Source organism: Balaenoptera borealis, assembly GCF_965194805.1.
Source record: "Balaenoptera borealis genome assembly, chromosome: 1".
NCBI lineage: Eukaryota > Metazoa > Chordata > Mammalia > Artiodactyla > Balaenopteridae > Balaenoptera > Balaenoptera borealis.
In genome coordinates, this window is record NC_138860.1 from 97,743,973 (window position 1) to 97,769,504 (window position 25,532).

The 25,532-nt window shown below is 35.9% G+C and overlaps 2 protein-coding genes across 7 annotated transcripts in view; one reads left to right on the plus strand and one right to left on the minus strand.

Annotated features, from left to right (window-relative positions):
• The window catches only part of SLC16A4 (solute carrier family 16 member 4), a 39,474-nt gene extending 13,977 nt beyond the window's left edge, over positions 1–25,497 (plus strand). For all 6 annotated transcript variants that reach the window (XM_082366289.1, XM_082366294.1, XM_082366290.1 and 3 more), the window contains one exon: positions 7,638–25,497. In XM_082366289.1, coding sequence (XP_082222415.1) covers positions 7,638–7,798 — 161 coding nt within the window. In that variant the 3' untranslated portion in view covers positions 7,799–25,497. The remainder of the gene's footprint in view (positions 1–7,637) is intronic.
• Positions 83–25,532, minus strand: part of RBM15 (RNA binding motif protein 15) — a 29,517-nt gene continuing 4,067 nt past the window's right edge. The window contains exons 2-4 of the mRNA XM_082366202.1: positions 20,145–21,703; positions 13,492–13,651; positions 83–3,090 (exon numbers count right to left, since the gene is read on the minus strand). Coding sequence (XP_082222328.1) covers positions 21,681–21,703 — 23 coding nt within the window. The 3' untranslated portion in view covers positions 83–3,090; positions 13,492–13,651; positions 20,145–21,680. The remainder of the gene's footprint in view (positions 3,091–13,491; positions 13,652–20,144; positions 21,704–25,532) is intronic.

Genomic DNA, 25,532 nt, shown 5'->3' on the forward strand with positions numbered 1-25,532 from the left:
GATGTATGTGTGGGTCTTGAAACCAATTTGTTGGTCATGATCTTTAAAAAATTTTTTTTAATAAAAAAGGACCACGAGCAGATTAGAAATCAGAGTGCATCACTTTATTGTGAAACTTATTTCACACGCACACACACCTATGTAACAGAAAACATATGTGATGTAAAACACATTTCTTACTATTAGTGAGTCAAAAAAAAAAGTTACAAGCCTTTTATTACCCAATGTCCATGATACCCTAGCACTGTATGTGAGGATAAAGACAGAGCTCATGGTAGAATTTTTACCTGCTAACTCTGAAAATATTATTTAGGCAATCATAAATTTTTTAAGTTCTACAAAAGTCAAAGGAAGTAATAAGGCTATTGCTGAAAGCTTAAGCACAGGTTTTTAGTCTGGGAGTTGCTCAGAGTATCTTAAACAAGATTATGATAATAATATATAATTCAGTTAAGTTTCCTGCTCTGTACCATGGTCTCTCATTGACTACAATGTAGTGCTAGGCTTCTTGCTGAAGGGAGACTTCGGGAGAGCCCTTGCTCCTGTAGGTCCTTGCTCTGTGAAGTGACAAGAGGGTTTTACAAAGGCCATTAGATTTGTTCCTAGCTTCTGACTCCAGCAGCAACTACTAAAGAACATCAGAAATACTGAGTTACAGATCCACTCATCCCTCAACCGGTACAGGCAAGTTATGTCACTGTCTTTAGCTTTAACTAAATCGAAACGCTTACTAGTTATAAAATATTAAATTCTAAACCAAACTTAGATCTTCCGAACTGTATGAGATCCTCATATTTTACTTACCTAGACTTGTTATTACCAAATTACAAAAGTTGAAATTCCTATAAAAGATTACAGGCATTTAAAATGAGGAATCTAGCAAACAGTAAAATGTTTCACAATAATCCTCAGTCAAAAGACTAGTTAAAAATGGTATATGAATAATAATTTTCTCCTTCCTGTATGGAAATGAAAAAGAAAAACAAGTTAGTTCTATACAGCATATTTTAAAAATTCAAGGAAAGGGGAAAATAAAGCATAGGAAACCCAAGGAATCATATAACCGAGATTTTTTAAAGTTACTTTTTTCTTTAAAAAAACGTAAATAGAGCATATGGGCAAGAAAATTATTTATACATCTTTTGTAATGGTGATTATGATAAGAAATATAGTGGCAACAAAATTCTTCATCAGATCTTGGTTAAAACTGACAGGTATTGAAATAAATAATAGTTTAAAAATTATCCCCCTCGACTCCCAACAAGCGACCACCCTGCCCGCTCCACCCCACAGCCCTCCCTATTCTTGCCAATACTCAGCAACAAATTCAATTTTAGTTAATAACATGGCCTGCTTCAGACTGCATCAGTTTCAGGGTTGTTCTAGGTTTCCTGACCTAGGTGGTCAGTAGACCCAAGGGTAGGCCAAATGTCACTGTTCATCCAAACCCAAATGCTGTTTTTTGCTGGTAGATGGCATCCAGAACTATACACTGACACCAAGACGGAAGCCTTGGAAGGTTGTGGAAAAATAAAAAGTATTAATATTTTTAAAACTTAATATACATTTCTAATAGACCCCTGTTAACAAAAGTACACCTGCAGAAAGCAATCTAAATAAAAAAATAGTGCCTTGGGCAAAAAAAGCCAAGTATATCATCATATTCTCCAATGTACAAGACAGATATAAGTTACTTATGTGAAATTCCTAGTCTTGTACCCGAGGTATTTGACGTATGAGCTCAAAATGCTAAGGGCTGTTCAGTTTCATTTAAAAATAAAACCACCAACAGCCCATATCAGTTGCCTATAAAACAAAACCACCAAATGTAGTTCCCCTCTCTTCCACATACAACTCCCTTTCCCAACTGATGAGTGCATATATTATGCTAATATTTCTTTTAATATAAAAAATTTAAATCACAAATCTCTGAAAACTCCCTTAAAATGCCATAAATAATTGTTTTTGTTTTCACCACCAAAAATTTATTTTCCATCCATACAGGTGATTTCCCTTATCCATTTAGCCCTCCCTCCTGCCCCTTCCCCTCTGATAACAACTACTCTATTCTCTGTATCTACATGTTTGTTTGGTTTGGTTTGTTCATTTATTTGGTTTTTGTTTGGTTCACAAATAATTATTTGATTATAACTCAGTATTCATTCAATAATTATTAAGCAACTTATTAGCAGAGAACTCTACTAGCTGCCACATGGACACAGAGAAGACAAAATTATTTGTTCAATGTTCTTTCATACCTTATTGGATCATGGTATAGCATTCACTCTGTCAGCCACATACATTGCTTAACATTAGGACTTAGTCTAAAATGTCTAAAACTGAGAATTGTTAGAATTTGCATTCTTCTTCCACTTCATTAATTAAAAATTTGGTTGAGCGACTGTAACTCATGTCTCCATTTTCTTACCTTTAAATGAAGGCACCCTAAGCTTTCGTATAATAAAAACGACCTTAAAATATAGTAAAGCTTCACTCAATCAAGCAGATATTTCACAAAAATAATTTTTTTCAATAAATTCAAGGAAAGTTATTTCCAATGCCAAATAACTAAGTTGATTGTACTCCAGAATAAGCTAAAGGTAACTAGTTCCTAAAGAAGAAGTACATCTCTCTCTTGCTATTATTATTCAACCTCACAATTCATCAGAAACACCATGGAGCAAAACTGGTAATTTTGCAGTAACTCTTTTTCCAAGTTTTTTTCTTTTTTATAAATTTATTTATTTAGTTTTATTTATTTTTGACTGAGTGGAGTCTTCATTGCTGTGCACGGGCTTTCTCTAGTTGCAGCAAGCAGGGGCTACCCTTAGTTGCGGTGCGTGGGCTTCTCATTCTCTTGTTGCGGAGCATGGGCTCTGGGCACGCGGGCTTCAGTAGTTGCGACGCGCGGACACAGTACTTGTGGCTTGCGGGCTCTAGAGTGCAGGCTCAGTAGTTGTGGCACATGGGCTTAGTTGCTCTGCGGCATGTGGGATCTTCCCGGACCAGGGCTCGAACCCGTGTCCCCTGCATTGGCAGGCGGATTCTTAACCACTGCGCCACCAGGGAAGTCCTGCATTAACTCTTTATCTGCATTTTACAAGAAAAGACAATGGCTAAAATGGAAATTCATCCATCTAAGCTTGTCTCTGTCCGATTAACACAGACAAGTTCATCTCCTCATGAAATGACAGGTCATTTCCATCCTCATTTCAGATACAATGTTAAACAAATATTCCACCCAGTCCTCACTCCACCTTTTATCAACCATGCCCGCTACAGTTTTATCAGTCATCTTGGCCTATCAGTTGAGATTCCTCTACGGCCTGAAATTTTATTTGGAAAACAAACACACAAGCAACTCAACCTTTTGGTCTGCTATAAATCCATTTTGGAGATTGGGGGTATGGGGGACAAGTGAGAAGGCAGAACAAAGTTCTCTGTCCTTTAAATCCTGAGGAATATATTATATACCCTGAAGAGGCAAAAGGAAACAATGTAAATCATTTCTTTATCCAGAGGTTATTTTCCCCATAAGCAACAAACCCCACAGAATTTTACTTTGATACACAGCATTCCTAGGATTAATGAATCCCTACAAAAGCATCAAAAATAAATTCCAAATAGCTCTCTATTGTGGTTTAAACAGGAGAGAGGGGAGGTAGTCCTTTCCTTGCAAGGCCAAGGAATCAAGTTTCAAAATCCTAACACAGACCACAATCCTCTTAATAAAACTTACAACACAGAGCCAATACTTATAGCACTACCAGTAAATCTTACGGCAAATTTCTATCATGAGGCCTTTAGAGAGTTCCTGTCTTAAAAGGCACTGAGGTTTATATTTGCTAAACCATGTTTCCCAAGATTTTTCCCTTCATGGCACATACAGCACACCTAAAGTAAAATGACAAGGCTGCTAACAGCCAGGCGGCAGCTCCAGTGACCCCAAGAATGTGAGAAGATCATTGTCTCTGCACACCTTGGAAGTCTGCCACTATTCTACAGCCTAACAGCTAGAAGCTCTGGTTCAACACTGGCTAGCCACTTACAGAATCCTCAAAAACTAATTTGAACTACCATCAAGGAACTTTGGAATTAAGGGCCTTCTAGGGGTATTTCAAATCTTAACATGATGACCAATAATAAACTTACAGTAGTAATCCTATTGAAAAGGATTCATAACTCAGCTAAATATCAACTTCTGAGATATCAGATATGAATACTTTTTAGACAAGATGTTAATCTCATTTTTAAACGTGTATGGCTTAACCCATAAAATGATATAGAGTATCATTTTTAAAATGTTGACATTTAAAAAAATGAATTTAGATTCTATATTAAACATCAAACTTAAAAGATTATTCCAATCCCTTTTTTGTTGACTGTAAGAAAACTGGTTTGCAAAGCTGTTTAAGATAGGCTGAGGCCTATCTTCTTAGTTGTTTTAAATTATCACAGGAAACATTATTAGATATTCCTACCCAGAACAAGGTTTACAGCTATAAAGAAGTAATTTGGACAACAACTTTATTGTATGTAAGAATCAACTGGGTGCCACCTAGGAAGAAGTATGCTTAGGAAGCCAATGAATTTGCACAATTAACATGCATCTTAAGTGAATCTGATGCAGGTAGTCTGGAGACACGGAGGAAATGCTTAGAGGGGACTTCAGCTTAGGAAGTCTGCACCAGTAGGCAGCGTACTCCTCAGAATGCTGGCTACATACAGTATTCCTTAGCATGGAGTGGAGGCTCAGATCCATTGCACGCTTTCCTGGACTGTGGCTGGTATTCTCTGCCACTCACAATGCTTTTGCTATGACCACAAAGAAACCTAGTCTTTTGAATGCCAACTTATGCGTGTATTTCCATTTGAAAATGATTAGAATGCAGTGGTTTCTGAACTACCAACAATAACCCTGAAACTGTTCAGGGTTGAAAGTGCATTTGTATACATCTATTTCATGCTATTATAAAAAAAGTACAAAGACCTAATAAAATCAGATCAAATATGCAGTCTTTTTTTTTTTTTGGCCGCACCGCGTGGCGTGTGGGATCTTAGCTCCCTGACCAGGGATCGAACCCGTGTTCCCTGCAGTGGAAGCGAGGAGTCCTAACCACGGGACTGCCAGCGAATTCCCTATACAGTCTTCTTTTACTTTCAATGGTGGGGAAAGGCTAATTATTCCAACCAAATAGAGATGTTTGGTTAGAGCAGCAAAGCTATGAATTTAACTTACCTAGTAGCCACTTAAATTTAAGCTTGATTATGAAGCTAATATTTTCATAGGACAATTAATTAATAATAGTACAGTATAGTCCTGCATCTTACATTTCACCTCATATTTGCTATTATAAATAACATCTTAAAACTAAATACTCAACTTCACATTATTATCGTACGGAATGGCAATTAGATCTTAGAGACAGAATTTTAAAATATACTAATCTCTCAATAATCAAGCATGAATGGGAGAAACAGATTTAAAACAAATTATTTCATTAAACTTTGCATTGGTTATTCCCTGGCAGTCCAGTGGTTAGGACTCAGCGCTCTCACTGCCAGGGGCCCAGGTACAATCCCTGGTTGGGGAGCTAAGATTCTGCAAGCTGTGCGACACGACATACATACATACATACATACATACATACATACATACATACATACATAAATAAATAAAAACTTTGCATGGAAATACATGGAAACTGTTCTAAAGCATGCTAAGTAACTCCCTGCCCTGGTAAGAAAATACACTAAATATATCTTAATCTTTCACGTTTCAGAAACAACATTCTGACTTTAAATGTGTGTGAAATGAAAGGCTTATAAGCAGTTTTCTCTTAAACTGTTTTAGTCCCTCCAGGATTTATAAAACAACTCAGTTTCACTATTTTTAGCTTTACCCTCCTGACCTTTTAGCAGCACTATCTACCTCCCTGTCCAAGAATTTGTAGTCTTTTCCTAGAGTGTTGCTTCAAATACCCGTGTCTTACAATTCACAGGTTATATATAAACTGGTAAATTGCTATACTAAGGGACGAAGGCAAGAATGACAAAGGATAAGAGGGGGTGCTGCTGCTTTCCACAGTTCCTCCTTCACAGAAATTTCTAGAAAAACTGACAGATTGGTCAACCGTTTCTTAGATATCTAAAGGTCAATCAACATAATACAAAGACTTGTCCCAGTCGGTTTCACTATTTTGCTTAACTCCAAGAAACATTTAATTGAGTTCACTGATAAAACAAGTAAAAGCAACTTAAAGTTAGCTGAATTTAAATAAAACATTCCATTCATCCATTACATTAAGAAAAGGAAACAAAAAGCTAATGAAGCAAACAAACAAAAATTGAAAGTCTCTATCAGAGCCAAGTAAGAGAATAAAAAGGAGAGGAGGTAAAGACATACACAATCAGACAGAAAAAAAGGGTATACTCTACACATCCAGTGAGAAATCATGTTCCAAGATACAAGTGAAAATCAAAAGATACAATGTAAGCTCCATGGAGACAGATATTTTCATCCATTTTTGTCCATGGGTTTATCCCTAGTAACCAGAACTGTGCTGGCATAGAGTACCAAAATTTTTTGAATAAATGATCAGAGTAACATCCTTGACTTAAGGTTTTTCAAGATTTTAAATATAAAAACTTATAAAAGGCATATTGTAAGTTTGCATCTACAAACATAATATGCATACAATAATCTAGAAAAGACTGTGACCCCCCCCAGAGGTCCCGAGCCCTTTTTAGGGAGCCTGAGGTCAAAACTATTTTCATAATAATATTGAGACATTATTTGCCTTTTCCACAGGGTTGACTTTTGCAATAATGTATAAACGTTGGTGCCTTGCACAAATATTCTTTGCCACCACAAACTCACATTTTTTTTTTTAAAAAGCGTTTCACTTAAGAAGTTCTAGTATGTGCCATTAGCCCAATGATTTGAGGACCCTCCCAATTCTTGCTTTAAAAGAGCACTTTGATTTCAGGAGGAATTATCGTCATTGTTTAACCCACTTGGCCAAGTAAGTCAGTTCCTTTTCATTTGTTCTCATAACCTCCTGAACCATCCATCCCCTCACAGCCTTTATCGCAGGTGTAATTTATGTGGTTAATACCAAATCCCCAGTAAACTATATGGTCTATGAGGGCAGGGACCATGTCTGTTTTGGCTCATTATCATATCCTCAACACCTAGCACATTGCTGGGAACATAGTAAGAATTCAAATGTCTGTTCAGTGAAGGAAAAAAGATAATAATCAGTTCTCACTTTTTTCTTTGGAAAATAGTAATTCACAATATTTTTCTTCGTAAGAATAGTGGTCTTCTAATAAAATTCATTGTTAAAATGAAATGGTACGTGTTCCTAATTTTCCCCAACTTCCATTACAAGACTGGAGATGGGCTCTGGGTTCACAATTACTTTTAACCCAAGGTTTAAACCCCTAACTCAGATGGAATTGATTTAACTTCATCAATAGAAAATAAGACAGGTAAGCAGCTTGACTAACTTTCTAATGGGTCACGATACAAACTAGTAAGTACAGGAGGCTCCTTCCTTCAAGGAACGGTTCATGGCTGAGAACTACTAATGGAAAGGTTTGCATCACTAACAGAAATCCTTCCTTCCTTATAGGCTGGTTATATGATTATACCCAGACATACACCGGCTCCTTCTACTTCTCCGGCATATGCTATCTCCTCTCTTCAGTTTCCCTTTTCTTTGTACCATTGGCTGAGAGATGGAAAAACAGTCTGACCAGAAGGAGAGAGGACTGCAATCAAGTGAGAGCTTAACAAAACAAAGTCTAAACTAAAAGTCACTGGAAACAAAAGCATGGAAGAAAAGTACCCGCATTTGTAAACTAAGAAGGTGAACCACGTAATTTTTTAAGGTTGCTTTTTGCTTTAGCACTCTGAAGAATGTCTAACTGGTGGGAAGAAAAGAGTAATAGCAACTTAAACTCTTTGTTAGTATTTAATCAAATAGGCTAAAATTTTAATCAGTTGAAGCAGCTACTTTAGATATTAAATGAAAATCAGAATGTACTGTAATAATAAATTAACCAAACTCTCAGTTGTGCCATGGTAATTCAGTTGCAAAAATATGTAAAGACAGAAAACCATTTTCCTTCATATAAAGCAGTATTAAACAGAGCCATTGAACTCTGAAATCTGAATGAACATTGAAACATTGTTTAGTGACTGGAAGAGTATACAACCCCCAAATAGTTTATCTTTGCTTCTTAACTAGAGATAATCTTTGTTTTCTTTTCATTATTTTGTTTCTTAAATTTTCTATAATAAACATGTATTGCTATGTAATAAAAAATAAATAAGAACTGCTAAAAAAAGAAAAAACCCCACAAACAACAAACCTTTATTGCAAGATCATTTGAATAGTATGATCATCCAAACAATGTGCTACATCAAAGCACAAAGCTCATCCAAACAATGTTACTTTTTCACTATATCTAATTATCTGAAAGGTTCACGCTAAATATCTAGACATATCTTTAGAACAAGTTTTATATGAAAGTTGACTAGGTGGCTCTTAACGGGAGATAAACCAAAAGATGTTTCTTAAATATGGAATAATTATGTTAACTAATTAATGTCACTTAGACTAAGCAACTACATGGGGATAGAGAGCTCTTCATTATCTGGGTGATTTTAAAAGGAAAAAAAGACCACCCTAGAGTTCTCTGCAATACCAACCTCCTCTAGAATCTCCTTCAGAATGGTCCTCAAGACTATTATTACTATTATTATTCCATCTTTCCATTCCTCTCTGCTTTGAAATATCTATTAATTCCCTATAGAGAAAAATCCTTAACTGAAAGCCTGGTTTTAGCTCCAAAATGCCACACCCTCTCACTCTCTACGTGTGCCTTTGTACAAGCTGTGCCACCAGTTACAATCCCAATGGCTTGCCATTCTCCACCAGGCACGGTCTCACTTATCCTTCACAATCTGACGCACCAAAAGCCTCTGGAAAAACTCCCCCAGCGTTGTCATTCTCTCCTCTGTAATCTCATCTAACTTTTAACAGAGCACTATATGAGCTGACATGTCAATCTTTTCCATCAGTCTGCAAGATCAACAAGATGGATGTATTTCCCAAGGGCCAGCACCAATTCTGGAACCAAATTAATCTGGGTTCAAATCTGGATTATCTTAAAAACTGTAGTTGGTCCCATTTAAAATGTATAGGTTTTACATTTAAATGTAAATGTCTAACATTCTTTTTACATTTCAGATGTAAGACAATATGAATAGAGCAGAAACAGTACCCCCTCACACAAACAGCAAAAATAATAATAAATCCAAGCTCTGCTATTTGTTACTATGTAACCTCGTGAAAGTTAGCCTCTCTGAGTCCCAATTTCCTCCTCTGTAAAATGAGGATACCACCAAGCTACCTCACAGCTGTACTATGAGGATTAAATGAAAACATACTTGTACCAAGCAAAATACCCTTCATACACAGTAGCTGATAATTTCCTTTCTTCTTCTTTCTACATCAAAGCACAAGATTAAGAAAATCAATGATTTACTAGGAACCACTCTCATCCGTCCCCCCTTCCCTCTTGAGCAATAACTGTTCTCAAAAGACTTTAACTACCTAGGGCAACTAGATTCTTTCCTCCTATGAAAGCAAACTATACATTTTAAGCAGAACCAACTACAGGGAGTTCCCTGGTGGCCTAGTGCTTAGCATTGAGGGCTTTCACTGCCATGGCCTGGGTTCAATCCTTGGTTGGGGAACTGAGATCCCGCAAGCTGCGCGGCCAAAAATAAAAAAAAAAAATAACCCACAAAACAGTAAAAGTAGAACCAACTAAAGAACTCCAAGTTGAATTCTGATTTACATAGGCTTTATGACTCTTACACAACAGAGCAGTTCTTCATCCTACTCCATGCTAATAGCCCCTCTAAACCTGGGCGGTGTGAATCAAGAAAGACTGACTCCCTAGACTACAGGAAGCTGAAGACTTCATAACTAATGTATTCACTATATTAACAATTAACTTTAAATGTTCCTATTCATTTACTCCTGCCCTTGAACAATAGTATAAGATGTTAACACATTTCTAAGTAACCATAATCTAGAAATACTATCTCGGACAGATACAGGGTTTCAAGAAAAGCAAGAGTACACTGATTTTCTATCTCCTTCCCCCTCAAGATATCCCATGGGACAAAGAGGAAACAAACAGGCTTAGCATGTGTTTGGAGAAGTAGGCTGGTGAAGAACTTTATTTCAACATCTAATACATACTAGTCACTGAGGCAGATACATTTTATATTTAATCTTAATTTAATATTCACAAACTTTAGAAGAAAATACTATGATGACTATTTTACACATGAATAAACTTAAGGTCAAAGTAATTAAACACCCAGTAAGTAGAGGAGTCATAACTCAAACACAAACTGACAGAAAACCATACACTTTCCCCTTCAGACAACCCTGGCTTCTTGGCAGTGTCACAAGATTACGAAGCTAATTTAATTGTAAGCAGTTATAATAAATTCGTTCTAACTCAAATTGGCAAAAACTTTTAATATCTAGATTGAAATGAAAAAGAGGATGCAAAATACCTAAGAACCAAAACAAACAAACAAATTAAAGCCACAAAACACATCTGCTACAATGCAATAAGAATGTAGTTGTTAAAGATAATGAACTTTTTTAGGTCTTCCAATATTCACCAACCCTGACCAAAGAAGGTAATGCCTAAGTATGTGCCACTTATAATTCCTCAATACTAAAATATTAGTTGAAATGTTTATAAAGTATTATCTATAAATACACATATTTAGTAGAGCCATGATAATTTGAACATAAAAGTTCAGTAATACTTTCTTCACAGTTACTCGCTGAGATATTTAAAACTATTAAGAGACCATTTCTTGCTGCTCTAACTCTAAGAAAATGTCATACCACCACTGGAAAAGGAATTTTCTATATACGTTGTTCATGAAATACTATTTCTGATACTAAAACTCTACCCGCACGGAGCAACTAAGCCCGTGTGCCACAACTACTGAGCCCGCGCACCACAACTACTGAAGCCTGCACGCCTAGAGCCAGTGCTCCGCAACAATAGAAGCCACCGCAATGAGAAGCCCACGCACAATGAAGAGTAGCCCCGGCTCGCGGCAACTAGAGAAAGCCTGCATGCAGCAATGAAGACCCAATGCAGCCAAAAATAAATTAAATAAATAAATTTATAAATAAATAAATAAATAAATAAAACTCCACCTTATAGTACTTTTACGTTTTTAAAGTTCTTTCCCACCTATTACCTCATCAGCATCATGTCAATCCTGTGAGGAAGATGGATTGGTATTAATATTCCTGTCTTACACCTAAGGACAAAAGCAAATTAAGACCAAGTTATTTGCCTAAAGTTACAAAGCTAGTCCTAATGGAGCCAATTCTGAAAACTAATTAACAATGCTGATTAGATCACAGCCCCTGGCTTTTCTTCTTTAATGATTTTCTAAAAGTTTAAAATTTAATAAAAGCAACAATTATACTTAAATGGACTGAAATAATTTGTGATATTTTTCAAATAATCTAGACATATTAACATATGTGATGCTATGTTTGTTTGCAAAAAATTAGCTCCTTAGCACATAAACTTGCCTAATTGTAAAACTGGCTTTTTCCATGAGAAAAAAAAAAGCACACCGTGTATTAATATTTGATTTTAGATGTAATTTTTAAAAATCCAAACCTAGTTTCTCTGAGGACCTCATTATAAAACCAAAGCCCAGTACTTCTTAAAAGCCTTGAGTGTTTCTCTTAAAACAGAATCTACTTGTATAAGGCTTTAAGACATATATACATATATATTTACCTCATTTGGCTACTCATTCACCACAAATATCTACCTAAATGTCTCACATTTATCACCCATGGTCTTAACATGGGGACACAAATGAAAAACAACAACAGTCCTTGTAAACACCTTTTAAATCAATCAGTTTAAAATTCATGTTTTATTTCTATGAGAGGGAAGCTGGCATTACCTAGGATCACTGAGACAAATAAGACTATCATTTCTTTAAAAAGAAGAACTTACTCTCTGGTACATTCCAACAGAAGCTAACATATCATAAAAATCTACTTCTATCCAAAACGATGATCAATAACAACCTAGTGACATTGTTTCAGGCATGCAGAGAATAAGACAGGGTGACCAACTGTCTGGCTTGCCTGGAAATCAGTGAGTTCCTGGGATCTATGACTCTCCGTTTTAAAACCAGGACAAGCTGGCCACCCTTACTAAGGAGTAAAGACACATCTGCATGTCTGGATACTTGACAGCAGGCAGCTAGAGACTAAAGTTTCTTCTATCCATGTTTACCAACAGTCACAAATTCAATTTATTTTTACATCATTCAAGCTCCAGTGAGCAAACAGAAACCAATAGGATACACAGTAGTACTTAAGAAGGGAGGCATTACAGTTTTAATGAAAATCCACTTTCAGGCATTAACTGACCGAGGACTTGTGAAGTGAAATTTCAAAACTGAATTAACTTTCCCTATTGAAAAATTTCCAACTTTCACTTTTACACTATTTTTACAAAACTAACAATTTGTGCCAAAATAAAGCCAAGATGTCCCACTCTTTGGTTGGTGTCAACCAACATCAACATTCTTTTAGCAAGGAAAAGAGAAATCTATCCCTTAAGAGCAGTATTTCAGGACCAAGGAAATGATAGATAAGTTTTAAAGAACAAGAGCTAATATTACCTTCCTTCAATATCCCAACTAGTCAAAGTTTAGTATAAATTATTTACAAACACCAACCTGTAGATCAGAGGAGTTTATCACACTTGATTAAACCATTTCAAGCCTAAATGCCCCAGCTGTGCAGCATAGTCCTCTGAAGCCATAGTAATAAGATAACTCACCAACTGGCAGGTGTCTTAGGTTCTACGATTAATGGGTGTCTGCCTGGATGAGAACACATGTATGTGCCCAACAGACGACCTCGTCCTGCTTGGCTAAGAGAGGAGAGAAGCTAAAAAACTAGTCAGTTGTACAGTACTTGTTTTATAATGGAAAGAGTCAGACTTTGCCCCAGAGAAGAGACTTACAATTCATGCAGACTTTTTAAATGTCCTCTGTACATATTTTATACCCCAATTTTCACTTACCAGAAAATGACAATAAAGATCTAAGAGGATAAAAACCAATTTTATCACCCCGAAATGAGATATAAGTGAAAGTGAGAATCATCATACTGAGTTCACTGCTTCAAGAAATGTGAAGTCAGAGTCACGAGAAAAATAAATCCATATTCAAACCCTCCTATTACATTAAATGACTTGATGTCAGTTTCCACTCAGGTAAAAATCAGTAGTTCATATTTGCCTTCTAGTACACTGATGTATATATCCTTATGTGAAAACTGATACCATGCCACAGTTAATACGGGTTTATAAATATGGAGTTTAAAAGAAACTTACCCTTTCCCTTTGTGCAGCTCTGACTTCCAACCCAGTTTCTACAGAAACAGAAGGACAAGTGCCAATGCCAGAAGTCTGCCAATTAGAACTCATCTTTTAGTTGCTGAATAATAAAGCCATATCCCAAAGTCGGCTATAGGTTTTTGATTGTCAGTAGTTCCTAAAAAGAAACCCAGGAGGAAAAAAAGACATTTAACCAATTACTCTACTTAGAAATGTTCCCTCCTTTAAACTTGGCTATTAAAAAAAAAATAGAGGAGGTAGATCCAATACAATGTGTTAAAATTTTTTTTTTTAAATTGGGGCTTCAGACATCTCTAAACTTAAGGAGCAGCAAATAGAAGAAAAGGCGTCTCTGAAGGTTCAAAATACCTTTAAACCAGTAATATTAAAGAAAAAAACACTCATGTATCACAGAAATAAAGTATTTTCAACCACCAAACCTTTAAGTTCGGATGAATTCATCCTTTTCGTGGAATGAATTCCCAGTAAGATTAATAACACTGCAGAGGGTAAACTTCATAAATGAAATTTGTCAGGAGAAATAAATGATACAGGTAAGTCTCCACTAAAAAATTAAAAAACACCTCTCATGTCTCAGGAGAAATCTATAAATCATAAATGAACCCTAGAAAAGTTTTCTAGAGACGCTGACATTGCTGTGCTTAATGAAAAATCCCTCTAAAACACATATGCCAATTTAAAAGTTAAAAAATTGTGCGATGAGAATAATCTGGCTGCAATTTTTCATTTGATATCAACATGGTTGCTTGGTTAATGTACTTTAGAATCTTTTATCATAAAAACTTATACATTAAAAATAGCATTTCTGTATCTAAATTGATATCATGCAATTTACAGTATTTTCTGAACATTCACATTGGTCCATTCCCTTCAATATATACAAATCTTGTTGCTATGTGAGGAAAAGCAGTTTATTAATGAAGTTATTATCATACAATAATTTAAAAACAAAAGCAATTAGGAACCACTCCTCAATCCCGTCCATATCCGTCCCCTCCATAGAAAACTCTGAACCTACCTCTACCAAATTTTCTAAATTATGGGGTACCTATCAGTACAGTGTCTCAAATATCTTCACCTGTATCTATAAAAAAATAACATGTTCTTTCTCACAATGAAAAGAGTGGGCTATAACAGAATAGGAGGGAGAGAAAAAAATGTAAGTATAACAAAATAAGCAAGAACCAACCAACTAGGATAGACAACAATAACCCCTCCCCTATCTTGGTGGCAGAGACCCTCTGGTAATTCTCTGGTCACCAGAAGCTCACTACCTATGAACTCTTGTTCTTACTTTTCTTATTGAAATATTTTTTTAAAATCTTTAAAGTAAATGTCATTGACTAATGCACAAATCTGAGAATCTTATGCATGAGGGATAAGATTCTAATCACCCATTTTTACTACAAAGGACATTTATGTATCTGCATCTTAATAAGTACTTCTCAAACCTTCCAGTACAGAGGAATCACCTAGGGATCTGAGTCCATTCAGTGGGTCTGTGTGAGGCCTTGCAATTCTACATTTCTTAACAAGCTTCTAGGTGATGCTATTACTGCTGGTCTGAGAGCCACACTTTCAACAGCAGAAATTCTAGAAGACTAAACAATATACATACTCTACTGAACCCAAATTATACTCTGAAAGTTTTTGGCTTTGATGTTCAAACAGTTTTTAAGAGGCTGACTGTGCGTGTGTTGGTCCGTATGTTTAAGATTTGTCTCTAGGGCAGTGGTTCTCAACCCTGGCTACATACTAGAATCACGTGGGCACTTAAAACAACAGTGGGGCCTTGGCAGAGCCCCACTGTACCTAGATCAATTTAAATCATCTACAAGAGACTCCCAGCTATTGGTATTGAAAAGTTCCTCGGGTGATTTTAATGCACAGCCAGGTTTGAGACCTCTGCTACAAAATGCAGAAAAATTCTAAAGAGTGTATTTATTGAAGTGTTTCTCTATAAAAGAATATACACAAATGATATGCTTATCTTGGGAGCAAGGTAAAACTACTGACAGTCAATTTCTATATGCTAAAATACAATTTTATCAAACAATACTTTTCTCGATATGTCTTAAAAATATGTAATAAAAATATATATGTATATGGTACCTCAAAGTGTTAATTTTACCTGTAATAATATTTCTACCCTGAACACAGATGCAGTAACAAGCTTATGCATGACAGCTTTTCATTAAGCCCCTTTCTTGGGTAAAAGGAAAATCTGCTGGTTACATGAGAAAGGTCAGATACTAATTCAGTACTTTAAAACTGTATACACACATGTAGCTGGCTTGCATAGGATGACAGCCATTCCACAAAAACCCTCTAAATTGATCTTTAGTATGGAAGTTTGGTTTGATACCACTAGAAAAATTACAAGTTATGAAATAGAGAAAACACGGTCAGTGTGTTATAGCAGAAACTATATGTGACTATAGTGTAAACTGTCATGACAGTTTGCTGAAAGCAGAAAGAATAAAAAATGACATGTTGAGAAAATGAAGATGTACAAGGAGGAAGACCTCAGGGTAGTCAACAATTATGAGCCTGAAGAAGAAATAAAATCTCTATTACAGTATTTAAATAAAAGAACACTGCTTATCTCTGAGCAAGAACATATTCACAGTTTTGCAGAGAATTTGAAATGTTCATTTATCTTTGAAGGAAATTTTATCTTTGATGTGTAAAATGGTTGAAAGATTTCCTGTTTTGAATTACTCATACTGTGTCTTCAATTTCTGTAGCTAATTAATTAATTCTTCAAATATTTGGGTACCTATTATATACGAGGCACTATTCTAGATCTTGGGAGTAATTGAAAGAAATCTGAAAGACATTTATTTGTTACTTTCCTGAGACACATAGTCAAATCTTGATCAAATCACTTCATCCCCCTGCTTAAAACCTCCAATGGCTTTCCACTGCATTCAGCTTTAGAATACAATCTAAACCCTTAGTCCTTGGCAACAAGGCCCTAACTTAGTTTACTACTTCCCTTCTTTCATCAGATTATGAGCTCCGTGAGACATAAGGAGCTGTTTTCCTCACCAATATACTCCCAAGACCTAGAATACTACTTGATACATAACAGGTACCTAAATATTTGAAGAATTAAATAATTAGCTATACCAATCAAAGACAAAACAAGTATTGATAATTCAAAATGGGAAATCTTTCAACCATTTACAAGTCAAAGATACACTCAACTTTACCTATAATTCCATTGTATCTCAATCCTATTAGTAACCTAGTTAGGAGGTATGAGAGAAAAGTGATGGTTCATTCATGGAAAACAACTTAACGTTGTGTACATACACATATACTCACTCAATCCTACAATCGCTTTCAATTTCAAAATAGACTACAATCACATTATTTTTTAGATTAACTGAAAACTCAAGGATACCTCAACCAGTTTCTGGCTATGTACCCCTTAGCCAAGTCATAAAACTTTTCTGGTACCCCTTTAGCATTTCATAAACTAAACAGCAAAGCTTCTTCACAGACAGTTATACGGTAAAATTAAATACTAAGCTAGATTGAATTCCTGGGAGATATAATTACATGACTATAAAACTATTACTTAAGTGACAATTTTAAGTAATAAATTCCACGGCATTTGCAGTTTCATTCTGCTTCTCTCTTCAATAGCTCTGAATTTATCTTCTGGAAGCTCCTCTCAGCTTCAGAATCTGAACACTATTCTGGCTCTCCTACCTGAGCCTCTTTTCTAGCACCATCTTCCCTTCCCATGCCTTAAATATGACATTACCCCAAGTTTATACTTCAACACTCTACTCTCTGTGGCTTAGTGCTGCTCAACCCATGGCCACTGACCACAGACTACATCAGAATTACCCGGAGGGCTTGTAAAAGAACAAAGACTCCTGGGCCATGTTGGCCCTAACAAAGCCCAGAATTTCTGGGGTTGGAGCCAAGGGCCTGTATGTTTCCCAAGAACCTCAAATGCTGATACACTATAGTTTGAAATACACTATCCAGACATTTTCTCAAGCTTGCAGCTTTAATCCCATCCCAGCCTCTGGAAAAAAGTGAGGTATGACAGTACAGTGACCAAGAGCCCTAGCTAGAACAAAAGCCTGGTTAGAACCCTGGCTCTATCACTTACTAGCTGTCAGATTATGGTCTGTGGTGAAAAGTACATGAGAGAATGTTTGTTGAGGACTTGGCAGAATGCTATTGAATAAATGACTGCTATCAGTCTTGTTGCTTTACATCAGCATCCCTCAACTGATTATCCATCCTCACTCCCCACCTACCTAAAACTGGCTTGCCTTTCCGGACTCCCTATTTTGTTGACCCAACTACATTACTAGTTTTCTAGACTCAGCCTGCATCTTTTCCATGTATCAACTTCTATTATTATTCATGCTTCTTGGCCTGACATCTCAATCCCAACCTCCCTCCACCATTCTATATCCTTCTCTAACTAACAAACTATTTTGTAAAGCCTTTCCTGACCACCCCAGCTTAAAGTTCATATACTCAATCATATACCCATATGGCCAGTAAAAATTCAATTAATCAAATTTGACCTGTGACATCTCTCCCATAGTTGTCTTAAACTATGAACTTTTTCCCCTGATATTTAACTATTTACCTGTTTATATCTAGTTTCTCCAATTAGAGTACAAGTTGCTGACAGGGGTAGAGACTATTTGATACTTTGTCCTATATACTCAGCATCTTAGTTCTTAACATACAGCCAGCATTTAATTTATACAGGAACTCTACCTGAATGCTTAATATCACAGCATTTGGGTACAGAAGCATGTTAAGTAATTTTACCTCAAAATCAAAATCTCTTTTTGGTTGCTTCTTAGCAGCAATCTTGTCTGAGGTTTAAAGGAATTTTGTTACTCAATAAACTCCTCTGCTTAGAACTTATAACTAGGTTATAATTCAAGTTTTTAAGTAAAAAGCCTATTTTAACCAGGAAAGCTTAAAAAGAGCAAACTGGAATGGGAAATGGTGGTGATGGTCAGATAAGCCATAACCATATATCTTATTGCAAAGAAGAAAAATAGATGCTGTACAAGCCATAAGCACTAAATTTATTGCCTCAGATAAACAGCTTGTAAATAATAATGTGCCTTAAGCTACCAAAGTGGCAATTTATAAAATCTAGGTTGTTTTACTAAAGTCAGGGTAATCCCCATTTTCAATTTTAATACAACCAGACTTTTCAAAATGAGCACAAGTCAACTCAGGGGTGTTCTTGGAACTATTTCCTTTATAGTAGAACCCTAAATTTAGATCATACAAAAGACACTGGAAAACCACACATATAATTCCAAAGGGCAGTTTCCAATTTATAAAACCAGAACTCTAGATCTAATACTCAACCCAATTAATATTTTTTCTTCATGGTGTAGCTGGAAATAAAATGATTTCATGAGTAGTTTCAAAAAACTGTGTATCTTTCCATTTTGCATGACATGGTTCCATACACAAATAAACAAATGCCCTGTCTGCAACATTATTTCTTCTTCTTGAGAGATGAAGAAAGATACCAAACATGGAGAAATATGTAGAGCGTAACAAAATCTTCCTCAAATTGCCACAGTGATTTTAAATATTTTTTTACTAACTGTAAAAACTACTTAATGGGCTTTCAGTAGTCAGAGAAAGAAAACACACTGGAAATTAACATTTCCAACAGAAATAAACTGTTTAAAGAAATGTACATGAGAGATCATTTAGCAAAGCTTTAAATGGCAGCCAACTCATAAGCACATGTTTTAAAAACTTGAAAATTACATACTGAGAACCTAAAAACCATCGTACTTCTCTTTTCCCCTTTGGAAAGAGATGAAAAACAAAAATCTCATGAAAAAGAAAAATTCTCTTCAAAATATCTGATCCCATTTAAAATAAAGCAAGGAAACCTAAGTTGTATTATACATTTAAGAAGTTGTGCTTGTATTAAGCGGCCAAAGCCTCACACCTGATTAATGTTGAAGGGAGGGGCTGGAAGGGCTCAGAAGGCTGGCAGGGCTAAATGGACAATGAAAATGGTTAAGAGCTAGATCTTCCTCAACACTGCCCATTCACCTCCTAAAGTTCATTGTAGCTACCTAATTTTATAATTAAATAAATCTCCCTGTGGAAAAAGAAAAAAATTAACTATTTTGGCTATACTATCTGTCATTCCCAGTCTGATAATACACTTTTTTGCTATACATACTAAAATATTCTTAACTTGGAGGTTTAGAAACCAGTGTTTGTAATAAGCAACATTTTTATACCAGTTGAGTTCTTCCAGCACCATTAAATCACCACTAAGGGTGAAGGCTATGGCTAAGAGAAAACGTCAAATTTTTGTAGGTCCAAATCCATAACCAGGATTTTAATACGTTGGCTCTCACATTAAAATAATTTTTTCAAACGTTAAAACAAATTTTAAAACTTAGAAAAATCAAAATACCAAGTAGGACAAAAGTTCTGGCCTGCAACTTTGTTAATACAACACTTTGCTGAGGGGAGGAAGCTAGTAACAGCAGCAGAGTGCCTAAAGACTTCCAATCAGAGAAACATACCCCAAAACATTAAAAGCCCTCACCCTATTAATTATAATGCATTTTGACCTCTAAAAACCCTCTTACCTGTTTACAAGAGTTTATACAGCTGTTTGCCACTGGAACACCACCTTGCAGAGTATAAGCGTGGCATCCTTTGTTGATAATCACCTGTTGCCTAAGTAATCATCATCCCGCATGGAGACAGACAGCACTAGGGCTCTTCCATCCGAGGTTAAAATTCAAAACAAGCCCAACAAGCCTGCATTTCAAGGTGGTCTTCGTCTGCAACTAGTTAAGTTTAAAACTGGCAAACAACAATGGTGTCTGAAGCCAATGGTGCAGCACTGCTGGCTTCCTCTTGAACTCCAGCGTTGTCACTGTGCACCGAAGTCTCCTGCTGCAAACAGGGGAGTTGTTCTCCTGTACTGGAAACAGCTTCCAAAGCTCAGGAGCCCCTGTACAGGATAATGCAGGAACTAAAGGCAAACACTTTTTCCTCCTTAAGGATGCCTCCATCTTTTCCTCACAATCTGTACTACCAACCGAAGTGACTGGGCCTGAGTGTGCGTTCGTACCTATGAAACCGTCACGGTGCATGCACATCCAAGGCATGTGGAACCACAGGTCAAATAAGGCACAGATACCAAGTAACGGTTCTAATTACAAACGCTAGCTCTCAGGAACTCTTCATCCATTCAGAACTAAACCCATCACTGCATAACTCTGGCAAGAAGCCCCTGAAGATGGAGGAGCTCCTCAAATGTGTCAGGAAAGGCTTTATTAACATCATCATTAACATTTAAAAAGCAAGCGGAGCATTTCTCCTTCTTTTGGCAATTTGGTGCAAATGTTAAGAGCAAGATAAAGCAATTTCAAACTTTTCTTCAAATTAAAAATGAAACTAAGGCCAAACGTGATGGGTGAACAAAATAAATCAAAACTTAAATTTCAGCAACTCCGGCTCTTCAAACCAGCAAAGCCCCCGACTCGTGCACTGTGGTGAGGCTTACGGTGCTTGCCCCGGCTTCTTGCGTGCCAGCAAACAGCACCATTTCCTCATCAACTTGAGGACTCAGAAGCAAATGATCCCCTTCACTGCAAACAAAGGGGGTCACAGTAACACTAGTGATCCTTCAGAATTGACACACTGTGATAGTCAAAATGATGGTCTCCCTGCTTCTTGCTCAAGACATACAAGATCTGAGCAGCAGCAAGTACCCCCTCAGCTGCAAACAAAGGGGTCAAAGGTTTGCCGTCAATTCACTTCCAGGCAGAAAAACATTTTCCTCAAAAGAAACAATTTATTTAGAATAAAACAAAAGCAGCTCAACTGTGAGCGCACGTTTGAGTGACAGCTACTTTTAAGCTGTGTGAGCCATAAAAAGGGTTTTTCTTTTCCAGAAATCTTGTGTACACAGCACAAAGCAAGGTCATTTTTTTTCCACTTAAAACACCGGCATTGGCATCACAATAGCAGATACACAACTTTAAGCTGCCATTTTAGTAAAATGCACAAATACTAAACAGATTAGCTTTCTTCCATCAAGAGGCCCATGTAAACTCCACATAAGCCACAACTTCTCTTCAAAAAGGTCCATTAGAGCTTTGAATTCTGTATCTTCATCCGTTGTTCACCAGTTTTGCTTGCGGGGGGGGAGGGGAAAAAGGTTATTCAGTACAAATGTTTACAATATTAAAAATATATATATTTCCCCTATGCCATTATAGCTGAACATAACATTAACAAGACCTTCCTGGATAGTCCACCTTGACTTCAAAAAGCACCAATAATACCCACTGGCACAAACCTTGAAATGAATTTACTGTATGAATAGACAACAAGTAGAACAATAAGGGTGGATTTTTTTTTAAAGACTGCAATTAAGTGAGGATTATAGGACTGAAAATATCCTTGGTACTCATGTAACTGAGTAAAACATATCAAAAAAACTCAGAAAAAAGTAAGTTTACAATCAATTTATAATCAATATATTCTAAATATAACTTAAAAAATGAAACTATAAAAAGGAGTTTAGTCAAACTTTTACCCCCTCTATTTTCATTCTGTAATTTATATGGAGCAATACAGACCTACTCCATTACTGTAGAAAGGGGTCAAGATACAAAGCCTTTTAAAAATCCACCTTCATCTGTGTTACCAAAGACAGCAGCTGTTATTTTCTTTTAAGAAAACCCTCATACAAACAATCGCTAAACAGCCAAAGAACACTGTAGGACTTTTACTTTCCAACTCTGTTTACATCATACATATAAAACTCTTCATTAAGCTAGACAGTTCACCGTAGTTACCTGAAATCGTTTTCTCCCTTTAGGCACATCACTATAACCAGAATGTTAACAGGGTCAGCTCCATTTCTCTTCTTGTTCTCATACCTAACTCCTATCTCCAAACCAAACACTGTGGCAGACAGAAAAAAAAATGTCCAGAAATTCTCTCCAAAAATTTTTTCACAAAAAAGGTCATTAAGGCCCTCTTCTCAACAGGATTTCCTAGTTCTGTTACCAGAGTTTTTGGTGAGTGGTTCCTATAGGGAGCCAAACTGCAGTTCAAGCTGTACCTGCAAATGAGCAATTTCACTGTCTGAAGAAAGTGGATTTAAAATCAAAAAGACAAAAAACAACAAAAAAATTGTCAGTGAAAACCTGCTCATAAAAATAGTTTTTAAATATACCTAAACAAGTGTTTGACTCAGAAAGCAACACACACCTTACTTTTACTATTGTATCTCAAATGATCTGAGTTAAGAAGGTCCAGAGTATATATATTACCTTCAAAATGTGACAAGAGCTTATACCAGCCAGAGGATGGACATTTTAAGATATAATCCTTAAAGGGAAAACTCTATCTACTCTCAGGTGAGAGTCAAAATATACATCTTAAACCAGGAATTTACATTTTTTGCGTGGAAAACTCTTTATAGGAATCCCAGTTATAACCAACAAAATAATATGAAAAAATTGGCTAGGAGCTGAATGATTAATTTTTCATAAACTTTGAAGTTGTGATTAAAAATCTAAATTAGCTTGGCTTTTTTTTTTTTTTTTACCAGTAATACTTAATAAGTTGTTTAATGATATACTGAAGAAATTCTTTCCATCCATTTGAACTGAGTTCCAAAAAAATCAATTAAACAAATACATTTTTTTAAAGTAAAAGAAACAATTGGTTGTTACAAAGAACATCCAATGTTGAGATTATGAAATTCTGGCTAATGAGAATTAGAACCAGATAGTTTTAGACATTTGTTTTCATTACACTCTGAAGTTTTAAGTAGTTTACCAATATTATGAACCTGCACAACAGAACGAGCAACACAAATTAAGAGATTCATCTGAATGATGGCACTCTGCAGGTACACACCAAACTAAACATAATTAGTTATAATACATACATTTAGAAATGGTATCAAGCCATTGTTTCAAAAACATTGAAGCACAAACTGCCCAGATCTAACAAAAGCCACAATGTCAGATAAAGATTCAAACAAACATGGAGCAAAACCCACAGTACTCTGCTCTTCGGTAAGCTGTCACATCAACTTAAAAAAAAAAAAAAGAAAACCACACACACTTTGGATTAGAGTAAAATTAGATGTCATGGACTTCACCCCCTAAAAGAGTAAAATCATTTGTCCAGCCATCTTATCAAAAGATATTCGAAAGTTAATGGTTAGTGAGATTATTTAAACTGGAAAAAATGTATCTAGCCACAAATTGTACTTTGACCCCACTTATGCACAGACTGCACACTTGCATAAGTTTCTGAACAGGTGCCTACTCCACATTAGCATGTCAAGCAAAGCTTTTTAAAAGCAAAAAGGACCAAAAGTCTTAATTGTAGGATTTCAGGTATTTTCCCTACAGGCACACCAAGGACCTTTGTGCTCATGGCCTAGTATCATCCTTCTCTCAAAATGGCTAGTTTTTCCAGTTTAAAAACAAAAAATACAAAAACTTCCAAACTTAAAAAGAAAATTTACAAATGCATAGTGAAAACCAAAAAGGATGACACAGAGTGATGAGGCTTTCATGCTGACATGCATTAGACACCTGTCATAACGGACAATTAAAAATTACATGACATTTCCCTGGGTTATTATTGGTGCTATTTCAAAACTATCAGCTTTGATAACAGAAAGAAAACAGTTGGGTTCTGCCAGGCTTTCAAGAAGTCACTCACACAGACTAGAAACATGACCATGATCCAAAGGTCCTCAAGTTTCTAATCATAATTAAACATAAAAGGCCTTAGCTAAAGTCCTCAACATTTAAATCACGGGGGAAATATACCTACAAATGACCTGAGAAACTAGGGGTGGAGGTGGTGGGGGTAGATGAAAAAAAAAAAGACAAACAAGGAAAACACCCATTACTGTTAAGCAGCAAAAACCCTTGTTAAAAACCAGAAGTTGATATAATCTTCAGTTTTGGAAAAAAAACTGTCAGGATGGGCTAAATTATTTTGTATTAATTCCAGCTGTCTGAGAAAATAAACCACTAAAAAAGGGTTTTCCTAAACTGACATTTCAATTCTCTGTGGTTGGACACCAGTGAAAATATAAACACAAAATTTCAAAGATATTCAAAATATTTTCAATAATGTAATGTCATCACTACTGTTTAAATATGAAAATAAAAATACAAGCAAAATTTGGAGAGTATGTCAAAGGCATTTCACGATGACATAAAAAAATCTGCAATCCAGCTATGGCTGATTAATGCCCACTGAAACAAAAGATGACTTATGAGCCTGCAGACAACTCTTCTTTCTATTACTGAAATCAGAAATTTGAATGGATACAAAAATAAAAACTCATCTCTGATGAAAAACACAAGTTTTGAAATATGCACAATTAAATTAGAACTGTACCTGCTACATCTCTCTGAAAAAGTCAGTGAAAACACCACCACACACCAACGACTGACCAAAGAATTCTGATTTTAAAAGCACCTACTCACTTCCTGCATACTAGTGTAAGCATAAGACATATGTGGTCTGTAACATATTCCTCAATGTTTACTGAACAGTTACTGCTACAAACCAAAAGTGCATATACAGGATACAGAACTCAAGAGCTAATGATGAAAATGTGTATGTTAAAGCAAACTCTCTGGGAATAAACCATGTATTTTAAGAGAAATACTCAAATACCTGAATAAAATAATCACAATGTTATATGATTTACCAGCTTATACTAATGAGATCCCTGATCAAATTTCAGCCACAAAAACAACATTTCTGGTACAGGAATTATTTACCTACATACCAATCAAGCCATTTTTAGGTGTATATTATCATCTTTATATAGTCAGTGGGCTCTTTGTTTTCCAAATTCTGACTTTTCAAATTTCTGGTTTTGTAACTTGGAGGATTTTTTTAAGCTTAAGGTTAAAAAAGAAAAAAACTGCAGAAAAAGAGGAAAAAAGTTACTCATAAGAGTGGGAACTCCT